This window comes from Simochromis diagramma, unplaced genomic scaffold, assembly GCF_900408965.1.
Source record: "Simochromis diagramma unplaced genomic scaffold, fSimDia1.1 OVJJ01000822.1, whole genome shotgun sequence".
Classification (NCBI taxonomy): domain Eukaryota; kingdom Metazoa; phylum Chordata; class Actinopteri; order Cichliformes; family Cichlidae; genus Simochromis; species Simochromis diagramma.
Genome location: NW_024387520.1, coordinates 9,409,849 through 9,433,706, shown reverse-complemented (window position 1 = coordinate 9,433,706; position 23,858 = coordinate 9,409,849). Strand labels below are relative to the sequence as shown.

Sequence of the window (23,858 nt, the reverse complement as noted above, 5' to 3'; positions counted from 1 at the left end):
ACAATACAACCACAAAAATGGACTGAGCTGACTCTTGTGAGCTGTGCTTTCACTTCAAAGGAAGTGGACTGGCATGAGCAAATGCTCCGCCACATTATTGGCGAACCATGATCGCTGAAGAAATCACAGAGGTAAAAGGTAGTAAAAAGGTATGGTTAATCCACCATTTTCAGCCTCTATCCCCTCACCTCCTCAGATCAGAGAACTGACTGTCTCTCCACTCCCGAGGTGTTCACGGGTGAGTTTAGCAAATGTGCTGGATTTCTTACACATAGAGTTTGCTAGTATTCAAACAAAAAAAGGGCATATGAGTCAGATTGTTCCAAGATTGCTTTTTTTGTGGAGATATTTTAAGACCAGGCGCTAAAATGGGCACAGGCTGTGCTAAAAGCAAGCCCCATTCTTTCTTTTGAAGATTTCATTCCTAAATTTCGGAATGTTTTTGAGTCTAACCCCGATGTTGGCTGCTCATCAAGTAAATTTAAGTGTGCCCGACTTCTCAACAGACTTTTCGATGTTGACTAAAGAAGTGGGCTGGTAGTAGAAGGCCCTCCATGGAGCACAGTTTAAATGATTATTTGAAACATGAACTAGCTGCCAAAGAACTGTCTTTCTTGTTGGATTTACTCATTGCAATGTGTAAAAATTGATGACCATGTCCGCAAACACAGGTGAAAATTTAACTTTCCCAGAATGCTCCTGGCTCTTGTTCTCCCCCGCACTAACAATGTCCCAATAATGTCCCTCTGTAAAGTATTTTAAGTCATGGCCCTTGATGGAAAAGGACCTCCCTGATATCACACAAGACTCAGACTGTCTCACTCACTCTCTCCGGCAACCACACTGAAGATGTGAGCTTCTATGTGTTTGAAGCCTTTCTTACTCCTCTGGTCCTTGGTCATCCCTGGTTACGTAATCATAATGATTACGTAACCAGGGATGACCAAGGATTCAAGGTTACTTTATTTATACCTGTAAGTAAATTTGCTTTACAGGAAAATGATAGCATTTGGCATCCCTTTGCATCCCTTTAATTGGATAAAATTATATTTTGGGGTGCTGAAAAAAGCTTTGTTTCATGTTCACAATGTTTCTCCACAATGTAAGTGGGGGTGACCTCAAACCAGGCCCCATTAAGTACAAGCTGTAATTGATTGGCCTATCAATAAGAATCACAAGCAGTTGTGTTGCTTTGGTTTTTCTTTGGTTCATCTGTGACTTCAGTAAGCAAGTCCTCCCACTAATGCAACTTGCCTCTCCCAATCTTCTGTTCCAGTGGTCACCATTGGCTCAATGTGCCTTTGATCTTCTCAAGCAACGCGTCATATCTGTCCCCATCTTGTCTCAACCTGACCTCACGCAACAGTTCATTGTGGAGGTGGATGTGTTCTACTGCTGTGTGGAAGCTGTCCTATTGCAAAACAAAGAAGGTAAAAAGCGTCCCTGTGCCTTTTTCTCTTGTTCTCTCTTCCCAGCTAAACAGAATTATAATGTTAGATATCAAGAACTGCTGGCCAGCAAACTCGCCCTAGAGGAATGGAGGTGCTGGTTGAAAGGGTCAGGACATACATTCATCATGTGGACTGACCACATGAACCTTGCATACCTCCAGACAGCATAAAGGCTTAATACTGAGCAAGTCAGGTGGGCTCTGTTTTCCACTCAGTTTAACTTCACCATAACTTACTGACATTCCTCACAAAACATCAGACCACTTTCCTGGCAATTCTCCACTTTTGACAAAACCCCTGACAAATCAACCATGGTCCGTGCTTTCTGAATGATTGGATCCCTTATCTGGTAAATTGAATCAGCCCAGCAAACAAAACCAGACCATGGCAACAGTCGTCCTGGTCGCCTCTATGTGCTCGCTTTGATTTCAGTCTAAGGTAATTCAATGGGCATACCAGAGGTCCCAGTTCACATCTCAAGTTTGGTGTGAATTCTGCTCTGCTCTCTGAGCCAAGGTTGGCCTGCCTTCATCCTCAGACTAACAGACAAGCACAACGTACCAACATTTGGAGCTCCCACCTGGCTTGGTGGAGTATGCCCATGATGTTATGACATGCCATAGAAGGTGAGCTTGTCATATGGCATAATCTATGCAGTTGGCACTGCCACTGGAAGGCTACCTATGCTATCCTGCTAAGGACCATGGAGCAAAATAAACGTCTTACCAATTGCAATAGAATCCCAGTGCCGGTCTACTGTCCTGTACTACGTGGGACTGGAAGAAGGGCAACTTTCATATTCTACACAGTGAGTCTTCCTTGGCTTGCACATCAAGGTTTTGTTTTTTGTCTAGCTCTCCCTTGTGTTTCCCCTCTCTCCTCTTTTTACGGGTTCCCAACTCTGGCCAGGCACACCTGCTCTAATCACCCACATGTTTATCAAGAATCCACTACTTAAGGTAGTGGATGAGGATAACTCTTTGTTTGGTAATTGGGCTAATCGGTTAGCTGAAACCCTGGCTCCTGCTACTCTGTTTTTGCTCGGATTTTGACTGTCTGTTTTCTGTGCACAGGCCCCTGGATTTCCTTCCCTGGTGTGGTGAGCTTAACCCTCAGTTGAAAGGGAGTGTGAACTGTAAATTTTGGATGTGTTGATTCGCTTTGTTCCTGGACTATTTCCCTTTTCTTGTCTTACTGAACTGTGATCTCCCGAGCCCTGTGCTAAAGTCTACCATCCTATTAGCCTTGACAATGGTCAATCCACGCTAATACTTTCTAAAACGATGTCTTAAAGAAAAATATTTTCGGATTAAAAGTTTTAGATATAAAACATCCACGTACATATATTTCAGATGACCATTCCTCAAGTGGGTAAATCTCCACAAGATGTAAGCGCTAGCATAGATAACAAAGATATTGAGAAAGTCTAATTTGAATTAACAAACAGTAGTCAAGGATGTTTTGTGTTCCAGATAATGACCATGTAATGAACTGTTTACATATAAATATCAATAAACAATTAACACATTCTGAACCATATGCATGATTTGATTTGTTGGATCAAGCAAAGTTTAAAGTTTAAATTTTTCTGCCACACTGGATTTGACGTTTTTGTTTTGACAAACATTAACTTTTTTTTAGTCACAAATGTATTTTCCAGTATTTATCAGTAGGCAGGGATGATTGTCTCATCAAGCCTCACAAAATGATGTTTTCTGAACATGTGTCACAGCCAATCAAAGTGATTTTGCAACAGCTGAACACTAGGGAGTGCTAGTATCCAACCTGCACAGATCTAATAGCTTTGGAAATACTATTCTGATATTTGTTAAGATGGTGTTTGTTATATCACAGAAGAGTTGAGCATTGGCTTTGGTCTGCAGTCTCAGAGAACCATTCTAGCTGAGTTGTTTTGTGCTAAGCTGTTACATATTTCTGCTTTTTTTCTATATTTGTAATGATATTTTGTGGACAAAGATTTAATATGAACATCAAAAATGTATTCTGTGTGTTGAATATTGACACATTCTTGGGAGTCACTATGATGCAGTTTATCAAGTCAGGACAAACATTAAAGGAAGTAGACTTACGCTGTGATGGAAATGTTAGCGGCTGACATGGGGCTGACTTCCTTTACCTCCTTGGCCTTCTGGAGGGCAAGTTTCTTATTAATAGCCTCCTCTTGCTCCTCTTCATCCTATAGGTATAGAAAAAAACATACATGGACACATATTTTAACTTGTGTTTATTTCAGGACTATAATAAATAACAAGTTGTCACTCAATACACTGAGAAGTCCTTTATAATATATTTATTTTGCTGTGACCATTGTTGATAGAAGGTCCACTATTAAAGAACAAAACAAATTTAAGTCTAGCAGGAGCATTCAGAATATGGATATATTATAAGGGTAAAATCACTGAAGATTACGAGGTTCTTTTTTCTTTTGCCAAAACCTGAGCTTGCCATCTTAGGGCATTTTGACATCAATAGCATCTTTAGTCTGTTCCAAATCACTTTTCCTCACCTTTTACATGTGATCTGGTTTTCTTTCACACAGACAAAAATCGAACACATGGCACAAAGAGATAAAAGGACAAGTTTGATCTAAACGGACTAAACACCAACAGTGTGAAAACACCCTTAATTAAACCTCTGAGGTCTAAGCCACCTATTGATGACACCAGCCTTCACCCTAATTCTAACTCTAACCCCCAACAATCAGAATATATCATTTTTTGTAATATTAAATAGTGAAGTTCTGGCAATCAGGGACAAATAGATAATTCAAACTGAAACCTTTCCCTTTTAATAATTAAAAAAAATCTATCTTGCCTTTCTTCTAAATATACACTCAACAAAAATATAAACGCAACACCTTTGTTACTGCTCCCATTCCCCATGGGATGGACGTAGAGACGTAAAATTCATTCCAGATACAGAATATAACCATCCCTCCCAAACAGTGGTCACAAATCAGTCCAAATGTGTGGTAGTGGGCACATCTGCTATATTGAGATAATCCATCCCACCTCACAGGTGTGCCACATCAGGATGCTGATCTGACATCATGAGTAGTGCACAGGTGTACCTCAGACTGCCCACAACAAAAGGCCACCCTGGAATGTGCAGTTTTTTGCGCTATTGGGGGTCTGGGGACCCAGAACTGGTCAGTATCTGGTGTGACCACCATTTGCCTCATGCAGTGCAACACATCGTCGCATGGAGTCTATCAGATTGTCAATTGTGGCCTGTGGAATGTTGGTCCACTCCACTTCAATGGCTGTGCGAGGTTGTTGGATATTCGTGGGAACTGGTACAAGCTGTCGTATACGCCGGTCAAGCACATCCCGAACATGCTCAATGGGTGACATGTCCGGTGAGTATGCTGGCCATGCAAGAACTGGGACATTCTCAGCTGCCATCTGCCCTGAACAATGTGAACCATGATTCATCCGTGAAGCGCACACCTCTCCAACGTGCCAGACGCCATCGAATGTGAGCATTTGCCCACACAAGTCTGTTACGGCGACGAGCTGGAGTCAGGTCAAGACACCGATGTGGCATGCAGTTGAGCGTCCCTGAGACGGTTTCTGACAGTTTGTGCAGAAATTGTTTGGTTGTGCAAACCAATTGTTCCAGCAGCTGTCTGGGTGGCTGGTCTCAGACGATCTTGGAGGTGAACCTGCTGGATGTGGAGGTCCTGGGCTGGTGTGGTTACACGAGGTCTGCGGTTGTGAGGCCGGTTGGATTGCTCAGCACTGCTCTCCCTCTCTGGAATATCTTTTTATTCACTGCAAACCGTTTTATTCTCCGCGGGAGTTTGCTTCATTCATCCTGGCCGCTGTTTACATCCCGCCAGACGCGGATGCGCAGGCAGCTCAGTGCGCACTCGCAGAGCAGATTCTCCACATGGAGCGGACATACCCGGACTCTCTCATCATTGCTCTTGGGGACTTTAACAAAGCCAATCTGAGCCATGAGCTTCCGAAATACAAGCAGTATATTAAATGCCCGACCAGAGAGGAGAGGACATTAGACCACTGCTACAGCACGATCAGCGGGGCCTATCGTGCGGTGCCCCGCGCTTCACTTGGACTTTCTGATCACGTCATGATCCACCTGATCCCCGCGTACAGACAGAGGCTGAAGCTCTCCAAACCTGTCGTGAGGACTAAAAAACTGTGGAGCAACGAGGCTGTGGAGGAGCTTCGCACGTGTTTGGAGACCACAGACTGGGACACAATGAAGGCTGCTTCTAACAGCTTGGACGAGTTTACGGACACTGTCACCTCCTATATCCACTTCTGTGAGGACAGCATTGTGCCATCACGCACCAGGGTGAGTTATAACAATGACAAACCCTGGTTTACTCCTAAACTCAAAAAGCTGTGGCTGGAAAAGAGAAAGGCGTTCAGAAGCGGAGACAGGGACTGCTACAGAGAGGCCAAGTACAGGTTCACTAAAGAAGTGGACATTGCTAAACACCAGCACTCTGAGAAGATGCAGCAGCAGATCTCAGAGAATGACTCGGCCTCTGTGTGGAAAGGTTTTAGGAATATCACAAACTACAAGCCTAAAACCCCCCACTCCACTGACGACTTGCTCTTAGCCAACACCCTCAACGACTTCTACTGCCGTTTTGACGAGCCATCAGGCAGCCTTCACACCTCCAACGACCCCAACAATAGAGGCACTTTGGACACTCATTCCCCCACCTCTCCCCCCTCCATAGAACCATCACCACCTTCAAACTGTTCACCTGCAACACCCGCCTCCTCACCCCACACAAAAGAGGATTTCACACCACCTCCTCCGACCACAACTCTTCATATTCATGAAGCAGATGTGAGGAAGCAGTTTAGGAGTCTGAATGCTCGGAAAGCTCCCGGCCCAGACGGTGTGTCTCCTGCCACCCTCAGACACTGTGCAAACGAGCTGGCCCCGGTGTTTTCTGGCATTTTCAACTCCTCACTGCAGGCATGTCATGTGCCTGCCTGCTTCAAGTCCTCTACCATAATCCCTATCCCCAAGAAACCTAGGATCACTGGACTAAATGACTACAGACCCGTGGCTCTGACATCTGTGGTCATGAAGTCATTTGAGCGCCTAGTTCTCTCCCATCTCAAGACCCTCACGGCCCCCCTCCTGGACCCCCTGCAGTTTGCATATAGAGCCAACAGGTCTGTAGACGACGCCATCAACATGGCCCTACACTTCATCCTGCAGCATCTGGACTCCCCAGGAACCTACGCCAGGATCCTGTTTGTGGACTTCAGCTCTGCCTTCAACACCATCCTTCCAGACCATCTCCGAGGCAAGCTTTCCCAGATGAATGTGCCTGATCCCATCTGCCGGTGGATCACCGACTTCCTGACGGACAGGAAGCAGCATGTGAGGCTGGGAAAGAATGTCTCGGACTCCCGGACCATCAGCACCGGCTCCCCTCAGGGCTGTGTTCTTTCTCCTCTGCTCTTCTCCCTGTACACTAACTGCTGCACCTCCACCCACCAGTCTGTCAAGCTAATCAAGTTTGCAGATGACACCACCGTTATTGGGCTCATCTCGGACGGGGATGAGTCTGCCTATAGGAGGGAGGTTGAACGTCTGGTGACCTGGTGCAGCCACAACAACCTGGTGCTGAATGCCCAGAAGACAGTGGAGATTATTGTGGACTTCAGGAAGCACACAGCCCCACTCCCCCCCATCATCCTGACTGACACCCCCATCACCTCTGTAGACTCATTCCGCTTCCTGGGTACCACCATCACCCAGGACCTGAAGTGGGAGCCCACCATCACCTCCGTCATCAAGAAAGCCCAGCAGAGGATGTACTTCCTGAGGCAGCTGAAGAAATTCAACCTGCCAACACGGACGATGATGCAATTCTACACTGCAATCATCGAGTCCATCCTCACCTCCTCCATCACTGTGTGGTACGCTGGAGCCACTATCAGGGACAAACAGAGACTGCAGCGTGTTGTGCGCTCTGCTGAGAAGGTGATTGGCTGCAGACTCCCATCTCTGCAGGACCTGTACACCTCCAGGACACTGCGGCGTGCAGCTCGGATCTCAGCTGACCCTTCTCACCCTGGACACAGTCTGTTTGACCTGCTCCCCTCAGGCAGGAGGCTCCGGTCCATTCGCACCAGAACCTCTCGCCATAAGAACAGTTTCTTCCCCTCTGCTGTTGGACACATGAACAATAACCACATGACTGTCCCCGCCACTAACACATGACCCTACGCTGTGTCACTGCATCATTTCATGTTTGGCACCGATCACCACCTGCACTCATGTATATATCTTTCTACGTAGCACTCATAAGTCTTATTCTCATGTATATATCTCATGTATATCTCATGCACATATCTTTCTTTCTACATAGCACTTTAATTCTTATTGTTTGCACTGAAGCACCGCAGCAATTTCCTAATGTTGTAAACCTCAACATCTGGCAATAAACCCCATTCTGATTCTGATTCTGATTCTGATTCTGATGTGCTGCCATATTCTCTGAAACGCCTGTGGAGACGGCTTATGGTTGAGAAATGAACATTCAATGCACGGGCGACAGATCTGGTTGACATTCCTGCTGTCAGCATGCCAATTGCACGCTCCCTCATTGCTTGTGGCATCTGTGGCATTTTGCTGTGAGACAAAACTGCACATTCCAGGGTGGCCTTTTGTTGTGGGCAGTCTGAGGTACACCTGTGCACTACTCATGATGTCAGATCAGCATCCTGATGTGGCACACCTGTGAGGTGGGATGGATTATCTCAATATAGCAGATGTGCCCACTACTACACATTTGGACTGATTTGTGACCACTGTTTGGGAGGGATGGTTATATTGTGTATCTGGAATGAATTTTAGGTCTCTACGTCCATCCCATGGGGAATGGGAGCAGTAACAAAGGTGTTGCGTTTATATTTTTGTTGAGTGTAGCATAGGTTTAGACCTTAGTTAAAATCAGAATTGTGTTTGTTTGTTTGTTTGTTTTACATCAAAAGCATTAGGAATGATGATAAAAACAGAATAATTTTATAATATAGAATAATATTAATTTTTTTGTCACAAAAATGAAAAAAATTCTTTATTTCATAAAAAAAATATCTTTATTTCATGAGCAAATATCACAAGCTATACCACAAAACAAAACTAAAAGTAAATATTGCAACCCAAATAGAACTAAATTCTAAATTTCTACTCAATTACTACTCAAGTTAGCTAAATATATGCATGTGTTTCATTTTCAAGACCTGCTTTAACCCTTTAAAACCGGTCAGAGCGGGCACGCTCTGTTTTGCGTAACTATTTTTAAATCCCGGTAGCACTGCAACCACGTGAGCTAGCGCAATAATTTTTTTTGCATATGAAACCGGAGGAGTTGTACTTACATCTTATGCCATCAGCCTGTCCTAGGTCACGGTTTCCTTCCACATATAGCTTTGCAAAAACTGCATAAAAAGCACTTGCAGCAACAAAAACACAATATTCCAGAAACACGCTTTGCCGATCCGATCAGCTGTTCATAACACTTCCTACGTCCATTAGCACAAGCTATCGCATGTCCGCCATGACCTGCCCGAAACCGGAAGTGACGTCATTTTCGCGGAAATGTAATTTTTTACCATCAAGGCCTCATGAGCTTATACTGGTGTTTTTAAAAGTTATGTTTGACTTTATGACTTTCTGTGTCGTTTCTGGGATGCTTAGGACTCATATTGCACTGCTGGAAATAGTTTATTTTGATGCATATGCTGCTTTTTTGCAAATTTGCACTATAATATTTATTTTCGTTTTTCCTGCAGTGTATAGAAATTGGTGTATTTCAAAAATAAAACTATGAAGACACTCAAAATAAATTTCCTGTGGTGGGAAACTATTTTGTGCAACTTTTTTGTATTTCCAGTTTTGAGGGATAAGCCTCTTAAATTTCTCTAACTAGAAATATATGTTAAAAAACAAAAACGATTTTCAATTTTTTTGTAGTTTATTGCACTTTTTTGCAATTTATGTAATTACTATGCACTTAATGCATGCATATTATTAAAATTTAGGCTGTAGTGGTTGTATTGATGTATAGCAACTTGAAATGCTCCCAAAAATGGCTCTATAACATGTAAAAATATAATATAAGCTCTGGCGGACTTGGTTCTATGGCAGGTCTTAAAGGGTTAAATGGCTACCATTTTGACAAGCGCAGCCCCGGATGATTCTGAAAACTCTGGTTAAAATTTAGAAGCAAGATATGCATATATTTAACAAAATTATTTTCTCAGTTATAACTAGAATACTATAACATTAACTATTTCACATTATGTATGAAAAAATGAAAGTGGGTCAACCGACCTTTGTTTAAATACATATGTTGAAAAGTATTTGATATATGAAGCTAAGTTTTCAGAAGTATCATTAGTATATTATATATCTAACAGGATAACTTAGAACCATAACATTATAGTGAATATGGTTTAACAGAAAATGATAACTGTGAAGATTATCAAAAAATGATCATTTGAAATGAAAATAAAAAATATTAACTAAATTAATTAATTAGAGTACCATCCAGAAACGGCCAAATTTGGTTCTACTTTGATTACACTATCTAGCAATATTTCTTATTCTTTTGTTTTTGTGATACACTTTTCCTTCAGAAAAGGCTTGAAAATGCCTAGAACTTCATAAAAAATATTTTATGAACTAATAATGGCATAACACAAAAATTGGCTTTTGTATTACACCAGGTGTTATAGCATTAACAGGGGACTTTTTCTGAGAAATCCAAGATAGTCAGCGTTATAAGCATTTGGCCAGTTGACATGGAATGTCCCTGAGGGCTAAGTAAAGAAGATTGCAAGAGTTCTTCTACACCTTCCAGTTATCTAAAGAACTCGATCCTTCATCTAAGGATGTCCATCAACTACTCATCCAAGATTATGACATCATAATGATTACATCATAATCTTGTCAGTGCTGTGTCTTAACCCTCTGTCATCACACCATGGCCCTTTATTTAGAGAAAACAGGCATAAAAATAAATCAAAAATCTGACTACCTTTAGTTAAAGTTAAGACTGAGGATGATTCAGAGGATATATATATAATATATAACAATATATCGTACCTTAGTGAGCTCCTGGGCATTTGCAAGATTATCAACAGCAATGGCCAAGAACACATTGAGGAGGGTGTCTGGTTATTTATGTTCTCAGGAAAACACCAAAGGATTGATAAACACAGAATCAGTATTTACAGGTCCAGCTAATCTTCAAATCAATAATAAAAACTTTGGCAGGGCTATAAAGCTGCCTGGTGTCAACAAAGAGAATCTATCTTGATATATGAGGCAGGATACAATTTCCAAAGAGAGTAAGTACGATGAAATAAATGGAAGAGAACATTCCCCCATGCACACCCCCCTGGGATTCAATCCCATGGTACATGACTGCATTCCAGTCCTCTCCAGTTAGGATCTGCAGGGGAGACAGAGACTGCTTTAGGGGTCCAGTTCAGTGGTAGTATGAAAAAATATAACATGACTTAATTGATCTTTACCTGGAAGACGGTGAGAATGGCTGCTGGGAATGTGTCAAAATTGGTTGTCGGTGTTTCATCTTCAAAATTAAACCTGCAGGGAGATGAATAGTCTCTGACTGTGATTAGTCTACAAAGCCTCAGCACTATACCTCTCACTCATCCTCCACCTCCTGCTGTATTGAGCAACTTATTGTCCTCTCAATTACACTCCTGTAAATTATTCCAAATATATATGTTTATCATTAAATTTGAGTCATCTGAGGCTGTGAGACCTCGTGGTTGATCACTGACTATTTTTCCTTCTCAAATTTAAGAGGCTTGTAGTGGTGTCTGTCAACTGGGACCTAATTACTTCAAACCCAATGTAGGCAAAAGATAATCATGCAGGGTTCTTGGCTAGCATTGCGTTAGCATGCTGTTTGTTCAGAGGCTTGCAAAGAGCCAAAATTCTGTTAGCAGTATAATGTGTTTTTTTTTTTTTTTAATCATTGTCTCCACTTTGCCGTCAGTTATCCTTTTGTGCAACCAAAATATATGTAATATTCACATCTCCATTTCTCAATCCTTGTATCTCTGTATTGCTTCACCATTGTCCTCCACCTGCACACCAATCTAAATCAGTTGATTGTAGTGGTAGCGGTATGAAGGGGGGGGGGGGGGGACAAGACGCTTGGACACTGATAGCACGGGGCGCCCACAGAAACGCAAAGCAGGAGATGAAGCATAGCTGAATATGTTTCCAAACCAACTTCATTCTAAGCCAAAGACTAGAAAATATGCCTCTGCCTTTCTAATAGTGATGGGTCGGTCGCGAACGAAATGGCTCTTAGAGCCGGATCTTTGAAGTGAACGATGCGAGCCGTGGGTTTTTTTGTTTGTTTGTTTTTTTCTTTCTCCTGCCCTCTCTTTCACTTTTTTTTGCTTCACGCTGCAAGTCACCCTTGTGTTTGCGCTGAGCAGAGACGGCAAACAGAGCCTTGCGTTTGCGCCCCTCCCCCCTCTGCGTTTTCAGCTGAGGGGGCTGGGCGGTAGTTACACTCGCAACAGCAGTAGCACACAACAAGAGCAGGAGGGAGAGGGAAAGAAAGAGAGCCGGGAGCAACAAGAGACAACACCGTCACATTGGAAAGGTACAGTAAAGAAAATGAGTGACACCAAGAAAAGAAGCAAGTCTGGAACCAGACGTCAATCTTATTGACAAAAAAAAGGCAGAGTGTAGAGTCTACAAGAAAAGGATATCATATAGAGCCAGCTCCACAAACAACATGCACAGGCACCTAAGAACTGTCCACCCATCAGTGCAACGGGAAGATAAAACGCAGTCAGTTGAGTGTGATATTAATATATCTAAATGCCAACCTTTCCCTTAATTAAAGATCTGGGCGTTCTTTTTTTCCCATATTTTAATTTATATTTTATTGTGTTGTGGTTTGCAGTGTTTTGTGTTGTTTCACTTTAAATTTGTTTAAAAGGAAAAAGCTGAAAATTTAAGTAGTTAAAAGTTGAAATGTATGAAATGTAAATAGTTGGTTTCTGTATTTTGTAATTTATTTATTACATTTTATGTGGAGTGAATAAATAAAAGTATATTTACAGTGGCCCCTAGAGACAAAACACGTACAAACTCCAAAACACAACGGAAATGCTCCAGGATGCTAGGGGCCGTGTTGAGCTTTTGTTACCTAGTGGCTACACAAGCCAGGAAGTACCAACAATCGGATTGGGTGTGTGGTAGGAATAGGTAAATGAACTTTTCTTTTAAATTATTTGAATATATATATATATATGAGTGTTTGTGTATTAATACAAAAACAATAGACATATGCATTCGATTGTGTAATTTAAGTGATCTAGGTAGCTCTGTTTTGGAAGTTCAGTTAATGCTAGAAATGTGTTTTGGAGTTTGTACGTGCTTTGGAATTTCTAAGTGCTTTGGAGTTTGTACGTGTTTTGTCTCTAGGAACCCCCATAAATATTTATATATAAACATACATAAAGAAAACCACGTTTTTTTTACATTACTAATTCCTTTTGTGCATAATTTTATATTGTTGTTGATAATTAATTAATTAAAGCAACAAAACAACCTGAAGAGCCGGTTGGGAGCCGAAAGAGCTGGCTCTTTTTAGTGAGCCGAGCCGAAAGAGCCGGTTCTCTAAAAAGAGCTGGAAATCCCATCACTACTTTCTAAATGGAGGGACAGTAACTGCGTGTGTATATGTAAGCGTGTAAAACCTGAAGACAGTAAGATTAACAGTAACAGTATTTTGTCTCTATCTCCCATTCTGCAATTCATCTCATGTAAACGTGGCGCACAGCGTGACGTGAAAAAAGGCACATACCTTTGACGTTGCGTGATGAACTCTGTATTCCTCATCCACACGTAAACGGAAAAAAATGAGTTTTAAAAAATCTCAGTTTTTGGTGATAGGAAACGCCGTTTACGTGTGGACGAAACAGCTGCGTTTTCAAAAATATCCGTGTAGGTGTGGAAGTAGCCTAAAAGAGTTAGTAGTTTATTTTATTACTACCTGTCATTTGTTGCAGATTACTTGTATTTGTTTAATTGTTTACTAAATGTTTGAGGTGTGAAAGAAACCGCAATGGAGCAAAATATGGGTGTGTGTGGTTGGAGGATGTGTTTGTGCATGTGCGTGCGTGCATGTACGTGCAAGAAGGGGGGGGGCGCAAACATTTTTCTTGTAAAACAACCCCCTTTGTTTTACAAGAAAAATGTTCGCAAACTTTTTTTGCTAGGCCCCCCTGCCTAGCAAAAAAAGTTTGGGAACCACTGGTCTAATTACTGAATTTAGTACAGTAATGTGCTCCATCATTGCCTTACTGAAATGCTGCTCCAGCTAATTTTTCCTGCTTAGTAAATCCTGCCAAGAGTCTTGTCATTAGCTGCATCACAATCAATAAATAATAAATCAGCAGAAAAAATCTACTCACTGGCCACCAAAGAGCTGCATACCCAGCAGAGCAAAGACCACGATGAAGAGGAAGAGCAAAAACAGCAGGCTAATAATGGACTTCATGGAGTTGAGTAGGGATACCACAAGGTTCCTTAATGAGTTCCAGTACCTACACAAAGACACACCAGTATGAATCCATTGTGTAATCCGGTTTTACAGAACACAGACAAACATTTCCATTTACTCACTTGGTGACTTTGAAGATCCGGAGCAGCCTCAGTGCTCGCAGGACACTGATTCCAAATGAAGCCCCGGGCTTCATGGCTGCCCAGACCACCTCAAAAATACTGCCAATGATCACCTGTGAACACAGTTTGATAAATCAAAACCGTCTGAATTTCTTTCTTCAATAATTTGCTACATTTCTTTTCTAGAGAACTAGTTCTGAATCATGCTAGTTTCCCTATAAATGTTCTCAAAATGCACAACAAATTGACGAAACAGTCAACTGAAGTGGGCAACTCACCCCGAAGTCAAAACAGTTGAAAGAGGAGTGAAAGTAGTTCTGGGGTCCAAGACCATACATTTTCATGGACATCTCCACCAGGAACAGGCCCAAAAATACAAACTCCGCAAGGTCTGTCCAGAAGAAATAGATATAGCTAATTCTATAGCAGCTATGCCCACAGTGAATAAGACACAGAAAGAGACTATTTGTGTATTACAAAACGCTGTTTGAGTCATGTGTGTTTACACATGTGTTGCTGCAGCACAGAACTACAGGAATTAGAGTACTAGTAAAAAAAAAAAAAAAAGCAGATACAGGCAACAGCAATTTTGTATGCAAGAAAGATGATCTCACCAGGATCATAATAAAGCTGGTACTATAATTCTAATGGAATGCTTCAAGTGAATGGAAGGATGATGAGCAACATGATCTTTAAAGCCTCAAACCTCCACCAGCATCCAAATATGGCACCAACAATCTTAGTTGCAGCTGGCTGTAATATGTTATTTTTGGACATTAACATTATAAGTCAACTACACAAATGTAAGAAAAAAGTCAAAATATAGTTGTACATTTGAAAATTTAATAAATATTTCTTCATTTTTTTATGCACTTCATTTGGAGTGCTTAATGTTAGGGTGAATTATATTATTTTTATCCCTTTTCCTTTTACATAAAACAAGATGACATAGCCTAAAACATAATGTAACAGAATGGCACATTTTGAGAAGAAACAGCAGAGTGACCTAGTGTTGTTAGTTATGCAGCAATCTTGAAATTTGCTCATGCTTTTTGCCCTCTATACACTTTAATACTCTGATTCCACAGAACAGGGGCCTGAAAACTGAAGACTCTGCCTCTACTTCTCCCTTTAAATATCCTAGGAACTACAAGTAAGCCCGCACACTGAGAGCAAAGTGCTCAGTTGAGGTGATACAGTACTATAAGGTCTTTAAGACCTGCTGGCGCCTGATTATACAGGGAGTGCAGAATTATTAGGCAAATGAGTATTTTGTCCACATCATCCTCTTCATGCATGTTGTCTTACTCCAAGCTGTATAGGCTCGAAAGCCTACTACCAATTAAGCAAATTAGGTGATGTGCATCTCTGTAATGAGAAGGGGTGTGGTCTAATGACATCAACACCCTATATCAGGTGTGCATAATTATTAGGCAACGTCCTTTTCTTTGGCAAAATGGGTCAAAAGAAGGACTTGACAGGCTCAGAAAAGTCAAAAATAGTGAGATATCTTGCAGAGGGATGCAGCAGTCTCAAAATTGCAAAGCTTCTGAAAGCGTGATCATCGAACAATCAAGCGTTTCATTCAAAATAGTCAACAGGGTCGCAAGAAGCGTGTGGAAAAACCAAGGCGCAAAATAACTGCCCATGAACTGGGAAAAGTCAAGCGTGCAGCTGCCAAGATGCCACTTGCCACCAGTTTGGCCATATTTCAGAGCTGCAACATCACTGGAGTGCCCAAAAGCACAAGGTGTGCAATACTCAGAGACATGGCCAAGGTAAGAAAGGCTGAAAGACGACCACCACTGAACAAGACACACAAGCTGAAACGTCAAGACTGGGCCAAGAAATATCTCAAGACTGGTTTTTCTAAGGTTTTATGGACTGATGAAATGAGAGTGAGTCTTGATGGGCCAGATGGATGGGCCCGTGGCTGGATTGGTAAAGGGCAGAGAGCTCCAGTCCGACTCAGACGCCAGCAAGGTGGAGGTGGAGTACTGGTTTGGGCTGGTATCATCAAAGATGATTGTGGGGCCTTTTCGGGTTGAGGATGGAGTCAAGCTCAACTCCCAGTCCTACTGCCAGTTTCTGGAAGACACCTTCTTCAAGCAGTGGTACAGGAAGAAGTCTGCATCCTTCAAGAAAACATGATTTCCATGCAGGACAATGCTCCATCACACGCGTCCAAGTACTCCACAGCGTGGCTGGCAAGAAAGGGTATAAAAGAAGAAAAACTAATGACATGGCCACCTTGTTCACCTGATCTGGACCCCATTGAGAACCTGTGGTCCATCATCAAATGTGAGATTTACAAGGAGGGAAAACAGTACACCTCTCTGAACAGTGTCTGGGAGGCTGTGGTTGCTGCTGCACGCAATGTTGATGGTGAACAGATCAAAATACTGACAGAATCCATGGATGGCAGGCTTTTGAGTGTCCTTGCAATGAAAGGTGGCTATATTGGTCGCTGATTTGTTTTTGTTTTGTTTTTGAATGTCAGAAATGTATATTTGTGAATGTGGAGATGTTATATTGGTTTCACTGGTAAAAATAAATAATTGAAATGGGTATATATTTGTTTTTTGTTAAGTTGCCTAATAATTATACACAGTAATAGTCACCTGCACACACAGATATCCCCCTAAAATAGCTAAAACTAAAAACAAACTAAAAACTACTTCCAAAAACATTCAGCTTTGATATTAATGAGTTTTTTGGGTTCATTGAGAACATGGTTGTTGTTCAATAATAAAATTATTCCTCAAAAATACAACTTGCCTAATAATTCTGCACTCCCTGTACAGTACCTTCTATGTGAGGAGAAGAATTTTAAATTTTATTCTGGATTTAACAGAGAACCAATGAAGAGAAGCCAATAGAGGAGAAATATGCTCTCTCTTTCTAGTCCCTGTCAGCACTCTTGTTACTGAAGGCTTCGCAGGGAGTTTTTAGGACATCCTGGTAGTAACAAATCACAGTAGTCCACGCTAGAAGTAAGAAATTCATGAACTGGGTTTTCAGCATCACTCTGAGACAGGATGTTTCTAATTTTAGAGATATTGAAGAAGAAAGCAGTCCTACATAATTGTTTATTATGTACATTGAAGGACATATCTTGGTCAAAAAACTACTCCAGGATTCTAGAGGCCAAGGCAAAGCCACCCAGAGTAGGGAATCTGGTTAGATATCATATTTCTTCACTTAATTCCCTGGACTCCCATTATTCTTAGTAAAGGTCCAATTAGTGCAAAATCAAGTTAAAACAAATCCTTTTTATGCTATCAAAGACATACTGGTTGTTGTCAATCATGATCATTAATGGCAATTTAATAGATGTTTACTGTGTCAAGTTAAAAGACATTGTTCAACCTTTAGCACCACTTATTACAGACTTGTGAGTGTGTGCACATATTGAGCCTATATGTATATGTTTCATATTCTGTGGATTTTAAAATAATGAAACCAAATTCCAGCTTGTGCACCCAATTCTTGCTTTTTAAAGTCATTAAATGTGTATGTTGTACAACAATTCCATCCAGGCGAAAGAACTAAGAGTTAAAAGAAATCACTGAAGGCTCAAAATTACCATGACATTCATTCCCATAACGAATGAATGTAAACATCTGACCACAACTGTAATATTGATTTGTTATAACATTACTGGTAAGACGGAACCAACAGGTGTAAGCTATCTACTTTAGGTGGTAAAGAGTGGCATGAGTATTTATGTTTTCATTTTGAATGGCACACTTGCAGTTACTTTCATGTAAATACTGCTTCAACTGTTGATAATGGTCCTCTTCGTGGTTTAACTGGCTAAAAAGCGCTCCATCTCAACAATTAGTAGAGAATCACTCGAAATCCATTTTGACAACTATCATGTTTCAAGCTGTATCATGGCCAAAATAAAATAATAAAGCCATCCATGCACTGATATGAGAATGTTTTATATCAAGTAATGGCTAAAATACATTTAACATTAAGCAACTAGTAACTATAGTTAAAATTGATTTTGAAAACGTACAGGTCCATGAAAACATACAGGATTACAAGAAAATTATTTAAAATGTATAGAACTGTTGAATACTTACATAGTGCATAGGTAAGCCACTCAGGCTGGTCATAGTGTACTATAGCTACACACAGTGTATTTAGCCCAACCAGACATAACACTGTCCAGTAGAAGCTCTGGGATTTAACCAGACGCCGGATGGTGAAGCGAATCCTCTTCTCTTTCCTCCTGAAGTAAGATGAACTCTCATTCTTGCTCTTCACACTTGCCCGAGCATATGGCGACCCTGGGGGGGCAGTTGGAGCAAAACATACAAAATTGCAATAAAGTTACCAAGTCTAAAAATGAGGTGCTCCTTCCAAATCAAGATATGTTTGATTATAATCAGCTAGAGCCATGGATCTTAAAGTAAATTAAGACTGATCATTCTTACTGACAGATTACAGAATTGGCTTAGTATTCCTGGCACTTCTCATTATATTTATCCTCATCTTTACTTTATTTGGCCCAGACAGCTAAGGAGGTCTGCTTTTACACTTAGCCCAAGGTTAACAACACCAAATCAGCTGTTAGGAAGCATTGTATTATTTTTGACCAGTGTTTGTTTTGAATGGCACCTCTCAAAGATCATCCAGTCTTATTTCTTTAATTTAAGAAACATCCCAAAAATCAAACTGAAACCCAATAATATGTAACTTTTAGTACGCACTAGTGGTGGGTTTAAAAAATCGATTTCCCAATTCAAATCGATTTTAGTTTGAGCAATGTGATATCGATTGATTAAATCCTAAATTGATTTTTAAATACAAATGTATTTTGGCAGAAACACCAGAATCTCAGGTTAAAGCTTACAAAACTAATTCTAGTTTTTACCCTCAAACAACTAAACCAGCAAATGAGAGCAGGTAAACGGATTCTACAAAAAGACGCAAACACAAAGAGCATATCCCAGTTTACCGGGCATGCCGTCAAGTGCTGAACGCCATCTCACAGAACATCTCACAGATTCTGGAGTGGAGATGCAGGTTTTGTCCCTCTCCAACCAAATTTAACTGAATAGGTGCAGAGGTGAACTTAGAAATGTTATGAGGCTTGCAAACACAGTCATTTTCAAACTTACTATTCCTCTCCGATGAGTTACAGAAGTAGCAAAAGAAGATCAAAACTACGCTTTACATTTGATAAACATTGTCATGAATTCCCTCTTACTTTTGCTTTTACTTCCTCCAACGCTCTCACTCTCAGTGTACTCAGAGGCCAATTTACCATCAAAAAATTGTATTTTCTGCATTATTCACTTACTTATTGTGCTTCCAGGCTTATTACGCACCAATTTACTGTTGTGCACAGTGCTGTCGGCCACTATTTCTTGTTTGTTCAAAAATGACCTCCAACGAGAAAGCATGATTTATGCTGTTCAATACCAAAGAAATTTAAATTTTTACAAATTATGCCAAATTGCAAAGTGCTTAGCTCTGTCTCTAATAAAACCTCTGTAACTTTCAGCAGCATCAGGTAATGTTCATATATTGATTCATGGTTTTCTTCTGTTTTTTTTAATTTTTTAAATTCTTTCTTGTTCCTATTTAGCCTCTACTATATTAAACTTTCAGTAACTTAAATTAAGCCCAAATGTCAAGTGGGACTGGACAAAAAAGGAAAGGAGAAAAATGGTTCCATTAGAATTTCATTACTGGCACAGGAAGACTAGTGGGATAATCATTTCCTGTTCTATTTTAAACCCAACCTGTCATGATCCTGGGCCATGTTGGCCCAGCATTCTTAGTTTTCATGTATTTTTGTATTTTGTTCTTTATTTAGGCCATGGTTCCTGGGTTGCTCTGTTAAGTTGTTCCTTATTTGATTTCCCCTTGTGACTTTTACCCCCTGTGTGCCCCTCTGTATCTGTGAGCCCTCGTCTCCCCTCCTTGTGTTTTATTCCATGTTTCCCCAGCCCGCTATGCCTGTGCTCTCCTGTCTCTCTCTCTCCTCCTGTCCGCACCTCTGTGTACTTCCTGTTTTACTTTGACAGTCTCCCGTCAGTGTTGTGTTACTCCTGCCGTGTCTCGTTATGATTATCTGTGTCAGCTGTGGTCCCCATGTGCTCCCACTTCCCTCGTTAACCCTCTGTGTATTTATGTGCATGTCTCCCTCAGTTCAGTGTCGCGACTGTCTCCTCCCCGAACATGTGTGCGCCTTTCTGTGTTCCCTCGGGCCTCAGTTAGCATTCCCAGTTTAGTTCTGTTTCTTTGTGAAGCCTGCAATAAAGCAGTGATTTTGAGTTCAGCTTTTTGTCTCCGTGAGTTTTGCGTTTAGGTCCTCATCTGCCTCCACACAGCCAGTTTATGACAGTACGACGCGACCAGTCATGGACCCAGCAAACTCCCTATGGAATCGGCAGCGTGCAGACTCCGCCTTTCCTAACGAGAGGAGAAGGCAGGAGGCTCGGGACGCCCGGGAGCGTGAGTCTGCCTTTTATGCAGGGCTCTAGAGTGCGACCAATTTGGTCGCAAATGCGACCAAATTTTTCAGTGGTGCGACTAAAAAAAAAAAAATTTGGTTGCACCTGTGCGACCAACTGTTCGGGTAGCAAAAAAAAAAAAAATTTGCAAACTTCCCTGTGGTCAACAACAGACACACATTATGCCCCTATCGTGGACTAAACCAATCAGAGATAGTAAGGGGTGGGACCTCTCTGATTGGCCGTGGTCCAGTTGAAAGTGCAGGTGGAAGTGGGAGGTGAGTAGTTTGAATAAAGCGATATCAATTCATTAAATCCTGAATCGACTTTTAAATATAACTGTGTTTTGCCAGAAACGCCAGATTCTCAGATTAAAGCTCACAAAACCATTTCAACAACAACCAAACAGCAAATGAGAGCAGGTACACGGATTCCACACAAAGACGTAACACAGAACGGACCGACGCATCAGAATCAACTTTGTCTTTCTCGGCTTTCTCACCCGACGGCCCGTAGACAGACACGCTGTCGGAGCTTAGCGGTTCTGATGCGTCCGGTCCGCGCTGTGATTACGTCTTTTTGCGCTGATTCTGAGCTGCAGGTTTTGTCTCTCTCCAACCAAAATTCACCGAGCCAGCAGCAAAAGAAGCAGCAAACTGCGCTTCACATTTGATCAATGTCGTCATGAATTTTGCTGTTTTGCTTCCACAACAATTAAAATCACACTCCATGCACAGCTAGCTCTCTCTCCATCTCTCTCTGTACTTCAAGAACAGTTTCCGTCTCCAATCTCTGTTTTCTGTATTATTCATTCGCTTATTACCCACCAGTCTACCGTTGTTTACAGCGCTGTGGCTGCTGTCTTTTTCTTTTCTTTTTTTCACTTAAATGACCTCGGACAAGAAAGCCTATTTTTCTGTTGTTCAATACTGAAGAAATTTAAACTTTACATGCAGAACATTGTAGAATATTTTTAAGGTTATCTGCTATAAAAAGCCAGACCAGGAAAATCTCCTTCATGTTTTTCTGTGTTTTATTCTCAGTTACTTTCACACAAAGGCATCTGCTGTGATGTTCACAATTCTGAAGAAGTCAGTACTGATAAATGATCAGAATTATAATATTTCTGACTGTCTGAGGCTAAGTTGAATCGAATCGGGACTTTGAAAACCGGAATCGAATGGATTATAGAAATCAGTGATGATACCCAGCCCTAGTGAGCAGCCTAGGCACGACAGACGTGGATGTAGCTGTAATAGGAAAAGAACTATTGCTAACTTTTCTGTTAAGTTAAGGCCTGATCCTTCTGAAATTCATAGCCAGTGCTCTGACACGGTGTCATCAATTTTTGAATGCTGAAAAAGCACAGTGTATCCAGAAAAACACATTATATTATATAAATTATTATAAAATTTGTGTGCGCCTAACTTCTGTGCCGGTACGCCTAACTTTTTAAAAGTTAGGCGTACCGGTACGCCCATGGCAAAAAGTTAGTCTAGAGCCCTGCTTTTATGGGACTCGACTAGCTCTAGGTGGGCCGCGCAGCATCCAAACTACAAACACTACTTCCTTTTCTCCACCTCGTCCCCCGGTGATAAGAGTTGGAGGATTCAGCCTATCACAATTCCTCTGGCCTTCTCAACTTCCAGTTCACCTCCCCAATCGCCACCCACATCCTGCGCAAAGAAAAGGGTTATTCGGCGGCCGAGGAGAGATTTCGTGCCTCCAACAAGCAGCCTATCTCCGCTGCAGTCCTTTGCGCTCTTCCTGGGACTTCCACGCTCGGAGCTGCACAAGCTCCCTGTCTCTTCGACGCAGCTCGACCAGTCATCGTCTCAGAGGTGCCTGCGTCTACAGCCCCAGCAACTCACAGCACAATTCCCAGGGAAAAACGACGTTCACACCGTAGCCACCCTAAAGTTACTGAGCAAACTCCAGTGGTGAGTGAGTCTGACTGTTTCTTCCAAGCCACTTCCAAGCCGGACCGAATTGGACAATATTCTGTTCCTGAGTCCGCAGTTTTTCATGTCTGTAACTCATTGGAGAGGAATAGTAAGTTTGAAAATGACTGTGTTTGCAAGCCTCATAACATTTCTAAGTTCACCTCTGCACCTATTAAGCATGAGACGGAGTTCGTTGTCCCCCAAGAGACTGGTGTATGTTCCTCTGTGTACTTCCTGTTTTACTTTGACAGTCTCCCGTCAGTGTTGTGTTACTCCTGCCGTGTCTCGTTATGATTATCTGTGTCAGCTGTGGTCCCCGTGTACTCCCACTTCCCTCGTTAACCCTCTGAGTATTTATGTGCATGTCTCCCTCAGTTCGGTGTCGCATCGTCAATGTCTCCTCCCCGAACCTGTGTGCCTTTCTGTGTTCCCTCGGTCCTCAGTTAGCGTTCCCAGTTTAGTTCTGTTTCTTTGTGAAGCCTGCAATAAAGCAGTGATTTTGAGTTCAGCTTTTTGTCTCCGTGAGTTTTGCGTTTGGGTGCTCATCTGCCTCCACACAGCCAGTTTATGACACGACCTCTGACTCATACTGTATCACCTAAGTGACTACATTATCCAGTTTTATGTTTGTCTCTACTTAGCTGTTATTGACACTGTATACTGTACAACAAGCCTTATCAAATTTATTTTAAAACTTTGCAATATTTCTTTTAAATTTAAGCCAAACTCAAGATGGAACTATAACTCAAAAGTTAAAATCTGTGTTTTTCAAGAAAATATGTTGACCTCAAATCAAAATGAAGAATAAGGTAAAGTTAAAGTATTTTGTGGCGATTATGCATTTAGTCATTTAAAAATGTTGTTGCTAAAACCACCAGTATTCTTCATTATTCTAAAGCCATTTTTCATAAACATGCTACTTTTATGAAAAGCCCAATAGCCTGCCAGGCCTAAATTGACTCCTATTTGGTCTGATTTAGAAGTTTTTGATATAAATTATTGTCAATTAATTAAAAAAATTAAGGGTAATGTTTCAAATCATGTATATATCAGGATAGAGTTTAGTGTATAGCCTTCTGAATTTGACTGTCATGGGCCTGGGTCTGGGGGCCCATGTGTTTTAGGTTTACCCTGGGCTGGCGATCCTTGCGGGTCACCCTGCCCAATGGTCTAGTTAAGCATATTCTGTTGTTGTGTGTAGTATTTTGTTGTTCTATCTCCTTTTTTCCATCTCCCTGTAATGTGCTTTTATGTTGATGCTCACGCTCCCGGAAGTATTGGGCGCC

The 23,858-nt window shown here is 41.5% G+C and overlaps 1 protein-coding gene across 16 annotated transcripts in view; it reads right to left on the bottom strand.

Annotated features, from left to right (window-relative positions):
- The window catches only part of cacna1ba (calcium channel, voltage-dependent, N type, alpha 1B subunit, a), a 332,183-nt gene that overhangs the window by 188,414 nt on the left and 119,911 nt on the right, over nt 1-23,858 (bottom strand). For 13 of the 16 annotated variants that reach the window (XM_040019432.1, XM_040019434.1, XM_040019438.1 and 10 more), the window contains 8 exons: nt 18,248-18,463; nt 14,435-14,547; nt 14,157-14,269; nt 13,946-14,077; nt 11,012-11,084; nt 10,812-10,929; nt 10,581-10,648; nt 3,542-3,648 (listed from right to left, as the gene is read on the bottom strand). In XM_040019432.1, coding sequence (XP_039875366.1) covers nt 3,542-3,648; nt 10,581-10,648; nt 10,812-10,929; nt 11,012-11,084; nt 13,946-14,077; nt 14,157-14,269; nt 14,435-14,547; nt 18,248-18,463 — 940 coding nt within the window. The remainder of the gene's footprint in view (nt 1-3,541; nt 3,649-10,580; nt 10,649-10,811; nt 10,930-11,011; nt 11,085-13,945; nt 14,078-14,156; nt 14,270-14,434; nt 14,548-18,247; nt 18,464-23,858) is intronic. The other 3 variants (XM_040019433.1, XM_040019439.1, XM_040019448.1) reach the window with 1 other exon arrangement.